This window comes from Aquila chrysaetos, unplaced genomic scaffold (assembly GCF_900496995.4).
Source record: "Aquila chrysaetos chrysaetos unplaced genomic scaffold, bAquChr1.4, whole genome shotgun sequence".
Taxonomy (NCBI): domain Eukaryota; kingdom Metazoa; phylum Chordata; class Aves; order Accipitriformes; family Accipitridae; genus Aquila; species Aquila chrysaetos.
The window spans coordinates 188,728-203,302 of NW_024470383.1; the positions used below are offsets into that span (position 1 = coordinate 188,728).

General features: G+C 49.9%; 1 protein-coding gene across 2 annotated transcripts in view; it reads right to left on the bottom strand.

Annotated features, from left to right (window-relative positions):
- LOC115337909 (C-type lectin domain family 2 member A-like) overlaps positions 1-14,575 on the bottom strand; it is a 46,174-nt gene that overhangs the window by 1,245 nt on the left and 30,354 nt on the right. The window contains exons 1-7 of one of the 2 annotated variants that reach the window (XM_030006346.2): positions 8,874-9,037; positions 5,875-6,102; positions 2,252-2,437; positions 1,147-1,203; positions 615-707; positions 329-513; positions 116-219 (exon numbers count right to left, since the gene is read on the bottom strand). In XM_030006346.2, coding sequence (XP_029862206.1) covers positions 116-219; positions 329-513; positions 615-707; positions 1,147-1,203; positions 2,252-2,276 — 464 coding nt within the window. In that variant the 5' untranslated portion in view covers positions 2,277-2,437; positions 5,875-6,102; positions 8,874-9,037. Of the gene's footprint in view, positions 1-115; positions 220-328; positions 514-614; positions 708-1,146; positions 1,204-2,251; positions 2,438-5,874; positions 6,103-8,873; positions 9,038-14,575 lie in introns of those variants that run through there. The other variant, XM_041121788.1, reaches the window with a different exon arrangement.

A 14,575-nucleotide genomic window follows, 5' to 3' on the forward strand; every position in this document is an offset into this window, starting at 1 on the left:
GTGTGTGTGTGTGTGTGTGCGCGCGTGCGTGTGTGTGTGTGTCTTCTTGCATTCCATCCCTGACCCATCTCAGCGCAGGCCATGGTTATGTTCTCCAGAAGAAGAGAGGATGTACCTGTTGCTGAAGAGAGACCCGTTGGACCATTTCCAAGGTCCAGAGCCTTCCCTGTGGAGACCGATCCAGTAGTGCAAGGAACTCCCATAGCGCAAGAGAAAATGCTAGAGGGGGGGGAAAAAGCAAGCATTCACGCTACGTCCTCCAGGGGAATCCCAAATCTGCTTCCCAAAAGCCACCGACACACCACTGCCTCAGGGATTTCCCATTTACCAGCTCCTCCTGGGTGTCAATGATGGCCAAATGGGCTCTGAGAGAACGGCAAAAGATCTGACTCCTGTTCCAGTCCGTTTCGTCCTCCACAAAGTAAAAGCACTTCTCCCTGTACCCGATCCCATTTTCCAGGCAGCTGGGAAGGACAGGAGAGGAACAGGATGGACAGGACGGGCATTTCTTAGCTAGAAATAAGCAGAACACATCCTGGTGACTTACACCACTGGGTTTTCTCCAGGGGAGGAGAGGACTTTGGTGGTGGGCACCTCCACCTCCAGACACTTACCTGCCAGCGCGATTATGGTGAGAAGCAATGCTGCTATGACCACGGTGACCCCGATGGGGACCTTTTTGTCTTTAATGCACTTGAGGCTAAAACCTGGGGACAAACTGCGTGGAAGAGGCACAGCCGGCAAACCCACGGCACAAAGAGCACCCCAAGCTCCCTGCAGCTCTTGTATTCCCCCCACGGGTGCCTTCAACACCTTTAGATACAGCCACAAAGCATGTGGGGGGCCACAGTGAGGTGCAGGCTCAGGTCAGGGGGTGCATCCCAGTGCTTTCATCAGCCTCCAAGGATTTTTAGGGCTCCCTGACCTCAATGCATCCTCTCCATACCCCGTCAACCAGGAGAGACAGGCACCATCCCCAGGACCCACAGCTTGGGCTGCCCTGTGCCTCCTGCAGCTTGGAAACAGCTTTACCTTTCTTGCATCCTCCTCACTCCAGCTATTTTAACTACCTTTTAGCTGCCCACATCATGCTAAGCACGGCCACGACCTCCGAAACAACGTCCTCAAAACAAGACTGGTGCTTACTGGTCCCTTCCTCCGCTCTCTGCTGCGATGGCATCATTGCAGCAGTCGACTCTTCGCCTGTGCAAAAAGCAAGAAGCCTGTGCAAATGAAGTGAGTTACTGCTAATGCTGTGAAGTTCTTCAGTAGGACAAGCCTGACCCTGGATACTTTTCTCCCAGGACAGTCAAAGCAGCATTCCCCCTTGTCGTGGTTTAATCCCAGCTGGTAAATAAGCACCACGCACCTGCTCACTCATTCCCCCCGCCCCCCACCCCCCACCCCCGACAGTGGGATGTGGGAGAGAATCGGGGAAATAAAAAGTAAAACTTGTGGGTTGAGATAAGAACAGTTAAATAGGCCAGAAAGGAAGAAAATAGTTATAATAATAACAATAACAAAATTACAATAATAGTAGAAGGACTGGAATAGATAAGTGATGCACAGCACAATTACTCACCACCCTCTGACCAATGCCCCATTAGTTCCCAAGCAGCAATCCCCCCAGGCCAACTCCCCCCAGTTTCTATACTGGGCATGACATCACATGCTATGGAATGCCCCTGTGGCCAGTTTGGCTCAGCTGTCCTGGCTGTGTCCCCTCCCAACTGCTTGTGCATCTCCAGCCTTCCTGCTGGCTGGGCAGGAGAAGCTGAAAAATCCTTGATTTTATCTAAACATTACTTCGCAAAAGCGGAAGTGTGTTATCGACATACTTCTTACAGTGAACCCAAACATACCAGCTACTAGGAAGAAAATTAACTCTATCCCAGCTGAAACCAGGACACCCCTTCATCTGGTTTACATGCATGGCAGGAAGGGAAACATGATTTCTGCCTTCAAAAAACAGGATTTGCTTTGTTTTTCCAAGCCAGCCTTCATTTTATTGGCTTCTGCCAGCTCTGATTGCCCTGGACAGGTGTCGTCTCAATTACTGCCCCACTTCTTCAACTCCAAGGTGTTTTCAGCTCCAGTCTCCGCTCCAGGACCCTCAGGTCAGCCCCCAGGGTGCTGGGTGGCCCTTCAAACCCATCTGAGCCACGTCCCCCAGCCCAAAGCCAGAACCACTCCTCCATCTCCCCACCATTTGCTCTTAAAGCCTCTAGGAAAGGGGATGGTGCTGATGTACCTGCATCCTGAAGAGCATCCGCCATCCTGGTGCCACCGAGGGGACAGCAGGACCCTCCGGGGACAAGCACGTCCCTCAACTCCACCAGCAACAAGGCGAGCAGGGTCGAGAACACCTCGAGACTGCAGCACGGCACCAGGGACCTGCCAGGTCCTTCTCCGTCCCGGGAGAATGCTCCTCCAGTCACTAAAATAAAAAGCCAAAAAGCTCACAATCTCCCCAAAACCTCAGTGCTGCTCATCACAGCACTTTTTTCTAAACCTCTTTTTTTCCTCAAAGCACCTTTTCTCCTTGTGGTGGGTTGACCCTGGCTGGACACCAGGTGCCCACCAAAGCCATTCTATCACTCCCCCTCCTCAGCTGGACAGGGGAGAGAAAATATAACAAAGGGCTGGTGGGTCAAGATAAGGACAGGAGAGATCACTCACCAGTTACCATCACGGACAAAACAGACTCAGCTTGGGGAAAATTAACTCAATTTATTACAAATCAACCAGAGTAGGGTAATGAGAAATAAAACCAAATCTCAGAACACCTTCCCTCCCCGCCTCTCTTCTTCCCAGGCACAACTTCACTCCCGGATTCTCTACCAACCACCCCCAGCGGTGCAGGGGGACGGGGAATGGGGTTGATGGTCAGTTCATCACATCTTATTTCTGCCGCTTCATCTTCTTCAGGGGCAGGACTCATCACACTCTTCCCCTGCTCCAGCATGGGGTCCCTCCCACGGGAGACAGTCCTCCACGAACTGCTCCAGCGTGGGTCCTTTCCACGCCGTGCAGTCCTTCAGGAGCACCCTGCTCCAGCGTGGGTCCCCCACGGGGTCACAAGTCCTGCCAGAAAACTTCCTCCGTGGGCTCCTCTCTCCACAGATCCGCAGGTCCTGCCAGGAGCCTGCTCCAGCGCGGGGTTCCCACGGGGTCACAGCCTCCTTCGGGAACCCACCTGCTCCGGCGTGGGGTCCTCCACGGGCTGCAGGTGGAGATCTGCTCCACCGTGGACCTCCCTGGGCTGCAGGGGGACAGCCTGCCTCACCATGGTCTTCATCACCACGGGCTGCAGGGGAATCTCTGCTCCAGCACCTGGAGCATCTCCTCCCCCTCCTTCTTCACTGACCTGGGTTGTTTCTCTTACATGTTCTCACTCTCTCTCTGGCTGCCGTTTCTGTCTGTCTCAGCAACGTTTTTCCTTCTTAAAAATGTTATCACAGAGGCGTTACCACTATCGCTGATGGGCTCGGCCTTGGCTGGCAGCAGGTCCGTCTTAGAGCCGGCTGGTCTTGGCTCTGTCGGACCCAGGGGAAGCTTCCAGCAGCTTCTTGCAGAAGCCACCCCCGCTACCAAAACCTTGCCATGCAAAGCCAATACACTCCTTTTTCCAGATCCCAGCCTGCATTCACTCTGAGTTATTGCTTCTCAAAACCTCCCACAACAGCATATTTTCCTACGTTGTTCTTACAAACTGGTTTTCTATTTCTTTTGGGTTTTGACCTTTCCATCGATGCTGCCTTTTCTCAAAGCCCATGGCAACGCATGAACAGATTCAGGTCTGACTCGGAGAAGCAAAAGCGGTCCTGCAGGAGCTATTTGTAGAACATTCACATTTACAAGAAAAACCTCAGAAAAACCAGACCAAGAACCCACTAATGCAAAATAGAAAAACCTGCAGATGCTGTTGCCAACAAGCCCTTGAAGTCACCAAGAGCTGCAGCTGCTGCAACAAAGAATTTCCGTATTTAGTAAAACTATATATACAACCCTGACATCAGATGCACAGCTGGTGTTCCTGTTTAATATCAGCACTGTAAATACAAATTACATTACCAGTACCTGCACTTTGAACCTTCCTCAATTTGCAGCAATTTTCCAGAGAGGCACAACCTTTGTGTGTTTGCAAAATAAGAATCAAAAGGAAATTTTTTTTCTGCCCAAACACTTGATTTTGAATAGCGTTTAACTGATGGAGCATTTTGCTACTGTCCCCAACATGCAAAACCAAATTACTCCTGCCCCAGGCTGCAGCTTGGTGCATTCTGGAGTAAAACAGCAGGTGATGGAGGAAGAGGAAAAAAAAAGACACCAAGTGGGGAACAACAGAGAAACTTGATCATCAGAAAATACTCCCGAATACACTGGGCTTGTGGGAAATAAAGGATTTTTGTGTCCCAAAAAGCATATCAAAAATACTACAGGCGAACATTGTTCTAGTTCATGGCCTTGGTAGGGGGAAACATTGCTGCCTGGAGAAGTAATGCCTTTGCAAGCAGCACGTGCTTGAAATAAATCAAAGGCGCTTTTGTCTAGCACCCAAGGAGCGAGGAATTCACGCAGCAAACAGGACTGAATCCCTCATGCCCTGACAAGACCCAAATACTGCTGCAAAAAAAGAAAAAAAACCCACCTTTTATTTGCAGGCAGACCCTACGCAACAGGGCACACAGCGAGGTGTCACTGCAAGGAGACACCCTGGGGTCACCAGGACCCCAACGTGGGACCCACAGCCTGGGCTGAGCTGGAGTGGGAGTCCCAGGGGAGAAGGGAGCAGAGTGCCGAAGGGGAAGATGCTAGAGGGTGGAAAAAAAACCACTTGCCCCCAAACGAAGGTAGGAAGTTCCCTTCTGCAGGGCTTTGTGAGGCAGCCCCAGCGCTCGTCTCTGCAGGCTCCCAACTCACCGTCTGCATGCCTGAAGGAAAATGGACTTTTCTACGCCTGCTTCCTAAGTCCACACTCGAGGGGAAGCTGCTGCTGAACTTGGGGTTTCCAGCTTCCAGGAGCTGCTGGGAGAGGACAGGTAAGTTCCTGCTAAGCAACCAACTTCCACTGCGCATTTTTTTCTCCGTGGCAGAAGAAAATCTGCAGATTTCCCCCCTCCCCATGCCCACAGCCTCCATCCAGGTGAGGGATTTAAACACATGCAGGGATACTCTCTGCTCCTGAACCCCAAATTTATCGCCTACGTGCAGTACTGGAAACAGAGGCATCTAATAATATCCGATACCAAGCAGCTCCTGAAACCCACCCTTTCCATGGTAAATCACTCCTTCTTCTGACCAGTACTGTTGCCCTAGGAACCGCCCTACCAGAGTTCCTGTATTTTTTTTATTTTTTTTTTTTTGAGTTAACCTTACACCCTCCTACACCCACCAAAGCCAGATGGGGACATGGGGGAGTGGCTGCATCCCAAACCCCAGCCAGGCTCTGCCAGGACTTGCAGAATCACAAAAAAGCAAAGCTGCAACCCTGAGGCTTCCAAGACACCCCCAGGTTGGATGTTTTTGGGGTACAGCATCAATGGTGGTTTCTCTGCTCCGTTTTCACAGCTAGCGTGATCATTAGGGACCTGCAAAAGCTCACTCAGATTTTCCATGACGTAATGGACCACACCAAGGGATGGGACCAGATAAAAACACGAGCTTGAGCAGCAGTAACAAATTATTTCAGCAACTTAATGGACAGTTTCCCTGGTGAGCAATTCCACTCTCCCCTGGATATGCTACAACAATCTCTAGAATTGAGAAGCAGGCTCAAGTCTAAACTTGCTTCACCCAGGTCCAGCCCAAACCTCCCACCACGCAACGCTCTCCTACCCCCTTTCCTCGGGGCTTTTACCCCACATAACTCACCGCTTGGTCCAAGGGAAAGGTGGTGGGTGCAAGCGCCTGGGAGCCCACCGATTTCAGCTCTCCCGGCTCCGTTACCGACCGGCTCAAGGCTTTTCAGCCCACGCTGAGACGCGGCATTGCCCTGGCAGTGGGTGGAGGCAGGTTGGCATCCGAGGATTGCCCCACACAGGGGGTCCTCGGGGTGGGGATGGGCTGAGAATCTCTTGAGAGCTCCCTGTGTCTTGTCTCCTACAGAGAAATACAGAGGGGACACAAAGCTTTCTATACACTCTCCAGCCAAAAAAATAAAGAAATAAACACTCAGCAAGGGCAGATCAGCAGGTGAGCCTTCACAGTTGCCTTGGAACAGTCATGCATGAAAATAAAAACCAGAGCAAACAGTCCACCCCCAGCACCATCAAAACAAACCAGCTCAAAGGCAACTTAATTATTGCAGTATTTACCACTGCTGACCTTCCTCTAACCCCTCCAGCACCCATAAGGGTGCCAGGGAGGTGGGAGCTGCTCCAGCCCTTGTACCTCTGTGCCCACCAACCTAGGTGGCAAAAGCGGGGATGGAGGCAGAGACACATCTCCCCCCCTTGAGCTTTTTCCCCCTCCTTCCCTCTCTCCCAGCTTTTTGTACCATCCTTAAATGAGTCCCATCCACTCACATTCCTTCTTGGATTAAACCAGCTGCTTCAGTAAATTCCATCAAGAAAAACAAAAACCCAGGGGAGGCTGGGTGACAGGGATGGCATCAGGTCAAAAACTCCCAAGTGCATCTGCTGACAGTGCCCACCATCAGCATCTTCACCTGCCAGAGTGACATGGCTGGTTTAGAGCTGACTGTTGCTGTTTAACCCCAGGCGGTAAATAAGCACCGCGCAGCTGCTCACTCATTCCACACCACCCCAATACCTAGTGGGATGGGGGAGAGAATCAGGGAAAAAAAGTAAAACTAGTGGGTTGAGATCAGAACAGTTTAATAGGACAGAAAGGAAGAAAATAATAATGACAATAATAACAATAATACAATGACAATAATAATAAAAGGACTGGAATACACAAAACAAGTGATGCACAATGCAATTGCTCACCACCCACCAACCAACACCCTGTGAGTTCCTAAGCAGCAATCCCTCCCAGCCCCACTCTGCCCAGTTTATATACTGGGCATGACTTCACACGGCATGGAATACCCCTTTGGCCAGTTTGGCTCAGCTGTCCCAGCTGTGTCCACTCCCAACTTCTTGTGCCCCTCCAGCCTTCTTGCTGGCTGGGCAGGAGAAGCTGAAAAATCCCTGTCTTGCTCTAAACATTACCCAGCAACAACAGAAAACATCAGTGTGTTATCAACATTCTTCTCATACTGAACCCAAAACATAATGGCTATACCAGCTACTAGAAGGAAAATTAACTCTATCCCAGCTGAAACCAGCACAGTGACTAATCCCATCAGCCTTTCCCACAGAGAAACACTTGCCAGCTCCCTGGCCAGGGCCTCTTCCGTACTTGCTCTATAAAAGGAACCGAGTTTTTCAAATGTTTAAAATAAAACCCAAAACAAACACAGGGCCAAGGCTGCTGCCCTCTATCACAGCCAGCGCTGGGTAACAAATGCAGCAGACAGAACTATTTCTGGGCTCGACATGCCAGATTTTTCCTCCCCTCCATCATAATTGCAAAGAAAAGGACAGGTAGGAGCAAGCAGCGCTGGGGAACAGCAGAGGTGATGGTTAGGACCTGATGGAAGATGGTGGTTTCTCTCCCCTACGGCAGTTCTTTCCAGCAACATTCTGTTTTCAGCAAAGTGAGCTGGCGAGAGGAGGTGCTGCAGGCAGGAGCAGCAGCTCGGGGATGCACATGCGTCTACGCAGGGGTGTGTTTGCTTGTGCAAAGCTGTGGATGGGGGCTCTGAGGGCCCCCCAAATACTGATTCCCCCCCCCGAAGGTGCTGCTGCAGGAGCCCCAGAAGCGGCAATAGGGACAAACTCAACCTGGATAGTGGGCGAAGAAACCTCACTGCACCCCCTGCCAGAGCAACGACAGCGTGGCAACGTGAAGGGTGGGCATCAGGGCTGCTGCAGACAGCCCCTTCCCAGTGCTCCCAGTCCAGCCATCCTCGAGGCGCCCAGTTCAGGCAGCTGGGTCCACGCAGCAGGGACGGGAGGCAGCGCCAGCCCACGGGGCAGTCCCACCGAGCTTTGCAGCTCGCTCTCAGCTGGGGAAACCCCCTTTTGGGGGGGTTTCTGCGACAGGGAGAGGCTCCTCCATCTCCCCCATCACCTTGGAGGTGGCAGCTGCCCCTTAGACCTGCAGCTGTGCCCCCGGCCCCCTCCTCTGCTCGGCAAAACGGGCCCTCCGTGAGCTCCGGGCCGGGCACTGCCTGGCGGCGAGCTCCCTTGCTGGGGGTTTGGGGTTTCTTTCTCATCCCCCTGCTTCTTTTTTTCCTTTTTATCCCGAGACTCCCACCACTGCGCTTCCCCTCCGCCTTGGCAATGCTCCTTCGAGCACCGGGCCACGAGCATCCGCATCCGTCTGCTCCGCTGCCCCTCAGTCCCTTCCCGGAATGAGACCCCGGGGGGGGGGGGGGGTCGTGGTTTAACCCCAGCCAGCAATTAAGCACCACGCAGCCGCTCACTCACTTCTGCCCAGTGGGATGGGGGAGAGAATCGGGAAAAGAAGTAAAACTCGTGGGTCGAGATGAGAACAGTTTAATAGAACAGAAAGAAGAAACTAATAAAAACGATAACGCTAGTGAAATGACAATAGTAATAATAAAAGGACTGGAACATACAAGTGACGCACAGTGCAATTTCTCACCACCCGCCGATCGACGCCCAGTTAGTCCCCGAGCGGCGATCCCCCCTGCTCCCCACTCCGCCCAGTTTCTATACTGGGCATGACCTTCCCCTCCTGGGAAGCCGACGGGCGGACAAGGCGAGAACAGCCCCGCAGGACCCCCTCCGCCCCGCACCGAGGGACCGACCCCGGGCAGGACCGACCCCGCTCCCCACCTGCGCTCCGGCCGGTCCCGAGCTCCGCCCGAGGAAGGCTCCAGCCGCTCCCGCCGCCATCACACGCCCCGCAACGCTCTGAGGAGAACCGGGAGGCGGCCCGCCCTCCGCGGTCACCAATCAGCGCGCAAAGCCCAGGAGTGGCGGGGCAGACAGCCAATCGCAGAGAGCACCGTGTCCGCCTGTTTTGTAAACCCCTCCGTGTGCCCCACCCGTCGCGGTGCTCCATGTAGCGTAGTTTCGCTGCACCGGAGCTCGGGACCGGCCGTAGCGCAGGTGGGGACCGGGGTCGGTCCTGCCCGGGGTCGGTCCCTCGCTGCGGGGCGGAGGGGGTCCTGCGGGGCCGGGGGGGCTGTTCTCGCCTTGTCCTCAAGGAAGCTGGCTCGTCCTTAACCGTGCCCGCTCAGGGCTGCCTGGGCAGGCGGTCTGGGTGAAGAACGGCTGGCAGAAGCCAATAAATTCAAGGCTGGCTTGCAAAAATAAAGCAAGTTCTGGTTTTTTGAAGGCAGAAGTCAGGTTTTTCTTCCTGCCACGCATGTATACCAGATGAAGGGGTGTCCTGGGTGTAATGAATGGGTTAACGTTGTTCATGAAATAGGGGAGGGGGAAGAGACATATTGAGATTTAGCAGATGCCTTGTGTAAATAACAAGACTTGCTTAAATGGTGCGTAAAGGTCACGGGAAGAGGGCAACGGCTATAACTTACTAGATAAGGAGGGAAAAGACAACAGCTACAAATTTACCAGATAAGGGGATTAATTCTGGCAAGACTGTACTTTTCCACATCAAAAGACATTCTACATCAAAGGACACTCATCCTTGAGAAGATCGACCGAATCTGCCTAGTAACAAACCTGCACCAGTGAAGGAAGAAGGAGCAGGACAAGGCGGAGACTTACAAGAAAGAGGTGCATGAACTGTATATAAGGAATGTAACTATAACATAAAGTTGCGAGCTTTTGGCGGAGCACTGTCTCCCCGGCCGCCCAGCGCTGTTTTGCTCTCTTATCGCTTGCTAATAAATTCAATTTTTATTTAATACAGATTGGCTCCTCCAATTTGTCACAAGCGTCTATAACACTGGGTGCGGCTGGGATAGAGTTAATTTTCTCGCTGCTCAGGAACTAACTGGGCATCTGTCGGCGGGTGGTGAGCAATTGCATTGTGCATCACTTGTATATTCCAATCCTTTTATTAGTATTATTGTCATTTTAGTGTTGTTAGTCGTATCATTCTTATTTTCTTCACTTCTGTCCTATTTCACCGTATTGTATTTACAGTGCTGATATTAAACAGGAACATTAGCTGTTCATCTGATGTCAGGCTTGTATATGTAGTTTTACATGGAAGTTCTTTGTTACAGGAGCTGCAGCTCTTGGTGACTTCAAGGGCTTGTTGGCAACAGCATCTGCAGGTTTTTCTATTTTGCTTATAGTGGGTTCTAGGTCAGGGTTTTTTTTGAGGGTTTTTTTGTAAATGTGAATGTTCTACAAATAGCTCCTGCAGGACCACTTTTGCTTCCCTGAGTCAGACCTGAATCTGTTCATGTGTTGCCATGGGCTTTGGGAAGAGGTGGCATCCATGGAAAGGTCAAAACCCAAAAGAAATTAGAAAACCAGTTTGTAAAAACAACGTCGGAAAATACGCTGTCGTGGGAGGTTTTGAAAAGCAATAACTCAGAGTGAATGCAGGCTGGGACGTGGAAAAAGGAGAAAAGGTGCTTTGAGGAAAAAGTGCTGTGATGAGCAGCACTGAGGTTTTGGGGTGTGGACACGTTTAGCTAACATCGGTCGCAAGAGCATTCCAGAGGCCTTTAGAAGACCTTGAACAGAATAAACAAGAAGACAAAAAAAGAAAGATGCCAATTAGAAGAACACAGGTGCGCATTCCACAATAAAGGGAACTTGGCACAAAGAACCTCAATTTGGAAGTTTATCTTGACCAATTAGACTGAGACAAGTTTCGCGTGTTTTAATTGGTATAACCAATTATGTCCTATGTTTATGCGCATGTACAGAGTTAGTATAACCAATTATATCTTATGTTTATGCGCGTGTACAGTGTTGATATAACCAATCATATTTTGTGCTTGTGCGCGTGTACAGTGACTTTGCAGACTATGTGACTATAAGTATGTGTGTGTTTTAGCAATAAAGTGTCGTCTGTTGTCTGCTCTCAAGATTACAGGTGTCCGTCTACTTCAATCTCCTCAAATGGTGACCCCGATGTGATAGCGGGCCGAGAAAACGCTGGAATTGCTGGAAGTGCGTCCGGAGGAGACTCTAGCCGAACGGTCGTCTAGCCAGCTGGACTGAGCGGACAACTTTCTCCCGGGAGGGCAAAATCACCTGCTCATTTGGAAGTAAGGTGAGCAGCTAGAAGGATTAAAATGGGTGCCCAGATGTCTGTGGAAGAAGGGGCAATTGTACAAATGCTTTCGCATATCTTCTCCGTGAGAGGAGTTAAATATGATTCAAATACTTTACGTATGATGCTGAAATGGCTTAAGGACCATGGTGCCCCCACTTCGAATATAGAAGTTTTTGAAATTAAAAATTGGGAAGAAATGGGAAAAGTAATTTGGGACTTTGTATCGCGTGGGGACGTGAAGGCTCAGAAAATCTCCGCTACGTGGCGACTGATGCTGGAAACATTGAAAGCCCTTAAGGCAGAAAAGGAGGTGGCTGCTGCTGTAAAAATTTCAATTGAAAATACCCCGGAAAAAGAGAAAAGTGTGTGTGGCGAGGTGGTAAATAATTCAGACAGTGATGAGCAATTAAACACCGAGGGAGATGTCATTAATGAAGGCAACAATCAACTTTTAAGTAACCTGTCTCTCGAGCAGAGACCTATCCCCTCTGCACCTCCCTATGAGGCAGATACATCCCCAGGAGAAGCTATAAAAAAGTGATGGAAGGACATAAATGATAAAATATTAACTGAAGGTCTAAATCCTGTGGCTTTTCCAGTTACAGTCAGGCAGAATGCCCCAAACGTGTGGCAACCTTTCAACTGGGATTTAATAAAAGAAGAACAGAAAACAGTAATGGCTAATGGACTGTCTGCTCTGTTTAGTCAGGCGTTATTGGAGAATATATTTTCTGGTCAAATTTTAACGGGCTTCACCTGATCACATTGGTCTGTGTGTGATGTCCTGAGCCTCCGCAATTGGTGCCCGAACAAGGGACCCTCGGATCGGTGTTGAATTTTTCGACGGGAGCCGACGGAGAGAGGGAGCGGAGAGGCCGGCCGAAATTATTCCTGCTGCCCCGGCAGGATGACCAGCTGAGCTGGGGAAGACAAGGAAGCGCGCGCAAGTGAATAGAAAAAGGGAATCTCGCCCTAATCAGGTGAGCGGTCGGAGAAGGAGATGGGGTTGGACAAAGAGCAAGAAGCGATCCTAAATCTCCTTCAACATATTCTCTCTAAGAGAGGCATAAAATATGATGAAGCTTGTTTAAAGCGGCTTTTACAATGAAGCAAGGACAGAAACCTTTTAATTAGTGTGGGTACAGCTTTTGAGCTTAGTACCTGGGAAGCTATCGGAACCTCCCTATGGGATGAAATTAGTGACGGGTCTAAAGAAGTTAAAGGTCTTGCAACTTTATGGAAATAAATTAAGACAACTCTGCAAGAAATGAAAGCAGATCGTAAAGCGTCTGCGTCTGCTTTTGCTGCTCTCTCTCCAACCGCATGCGAAGGGGAAACGCAGGGAGAAAAACATAATACAGCGAGAGAGACTTTTGGCTGTCCCAGAGCTTGTCTGCCTGCTCCTGTGCCCTTGACTTCTGCTCCACTCCCTGGGACTACCGATATTAATCAGCCATCTGACAGTTCCCAAACCTCCCTAACCGTACGTTTAAAGGAAACCCTACAGAATCAGGAAGAGGGGCCAGAGCTCATTTCGCAGCAGTTGCAGTCAGTAATAGAAAAGCTGGCACAACTGGAAGCTGCTGTGAAGCGAGAAAAACCGCCAGCCGTATCCTTTGATGCACCCCTTTCCCCCCCCACCTACCTCTGCCCCTTCCTTGTCCCAGGGAACCGATCCCCACCTTTCCAGAAACAACGGACCCCCGGAATAGATAGTGAGGAATTATTCACGATGCCTTAATTGAGGGAGAAATCATAGCAGCTCCCACAGCGTTTCTGGTTATTGCTGGAGCTGGGGGTGGACCTAATCAATGGGTTCCATTTGATTGGAAAATCATAAAAAAAGGTTACAATTGCTCAGTATGGTTTAAAATCGCCTTTTACACAGGCAGTTTTGTCCCATACATTTTCTGGGTCAACCTTAACTCCACATGACTCACGAATGCTTGCTAAAACCTTGTTGTTGACATGGAAATTTATTTATACTACGCTGGTGCATTTACAGCCGGCAGAGAAAATCATATCAATACAACCTGATACTGCTTTTGAGGAGGCAGTCTGTAAGCAGGCCGCTAACGAGCAGGATTCTGATTCCGATAATAATTCTTTTGCATCAGGCAGGGTGGACTACCTCCACCGCTGCCTGCCGCGGCCGTCCCGCCGCTGCCTCCCACGGCCTCTGCGCGGCCGGGACCGCTGCCGTGCCGCCGCCGTCCCCCGCCCCCCCACCCCAATCGCCTGGTACTCCCTCTCCAGGGTCTGCAGAACTTAAAACGGAACCTGACTTTACTACACTACCTGTATCTCCTTTTCCTGCTAATCCCTCTAACTCTGTACCTATCCGTGACGATTCACTTAATGATTTGGGAAAAAATACACATAGTTTGATGCAACGCTGTCGAGAAAAGCTCTACAGCAAGGAGATACCATGTTTACTTTTCCTGCTGTATGCACACCTGCCTCAAGTATTACAAGAACCTCAAGAGTTAGAGTTGTTAAGATCAGTCATCATGAATCCCTGTGTGATGTTTAATTACACCTATAACACCACTCAAAAGGGTCAGAATGTAAATGCTATTTTGCCTGTATATAGAAATGCTACAGCTTGGTGTAACTTTATCTATTCCAGAATATCACACTCTTTTTTCTATTCCAGCTGCTTTACCTCTGGGGATGCAAAACTTAACGGGAGGCCATGTAGCCTCGGACAACTTACGTTACTAACACCCGATATCAATATGATTCACAGTAAAAGGCTCACGATAACTGACACAGGGTTAAGTGGACGGCTAACAAGTTTTGGAATTACGGGATAGTTGAAAGATTTGCTTATGTATGGCTTAGTTATTTTAATTGTAATATTAGCAGTTGTAATGATTGTACCACATATCATAAAAATAGTTGAACGTATGATTGCAAAAGCATTTCTTGTAACTTGGCTTGCAAAAAAAAAAAAAAAAAAGGGGGAAATTGTGGGAGTTTTCATGGAAAATGGGGAACATTTCTTTGAGCCTGATTATTTAGAGTTAGCATAAGTAGGCCGCAGTTAACATGAGTGGACTGGAGTATGTGACAGCTGCAGTATGAATGGACTTTGAACCACCAGAGAAACAACGGACATGAGGGACTTGGACAGTGGAGCAATTAATAAACAAGGTAACAGAACTGCAGAGGCAAGAAGGAGCTGCAAGAGTTTTATCGCAATTAAGAAAGCTGTCATTTCGGCTTAGAGCATTTAGCTGCGGTATGGGGACTTAGGAGTTGGTTTGTATCTTTGTTAAAAATCGGGGTTTCTTTTATTCTTGTGTATTTTATTAGGTATAATGTTGCT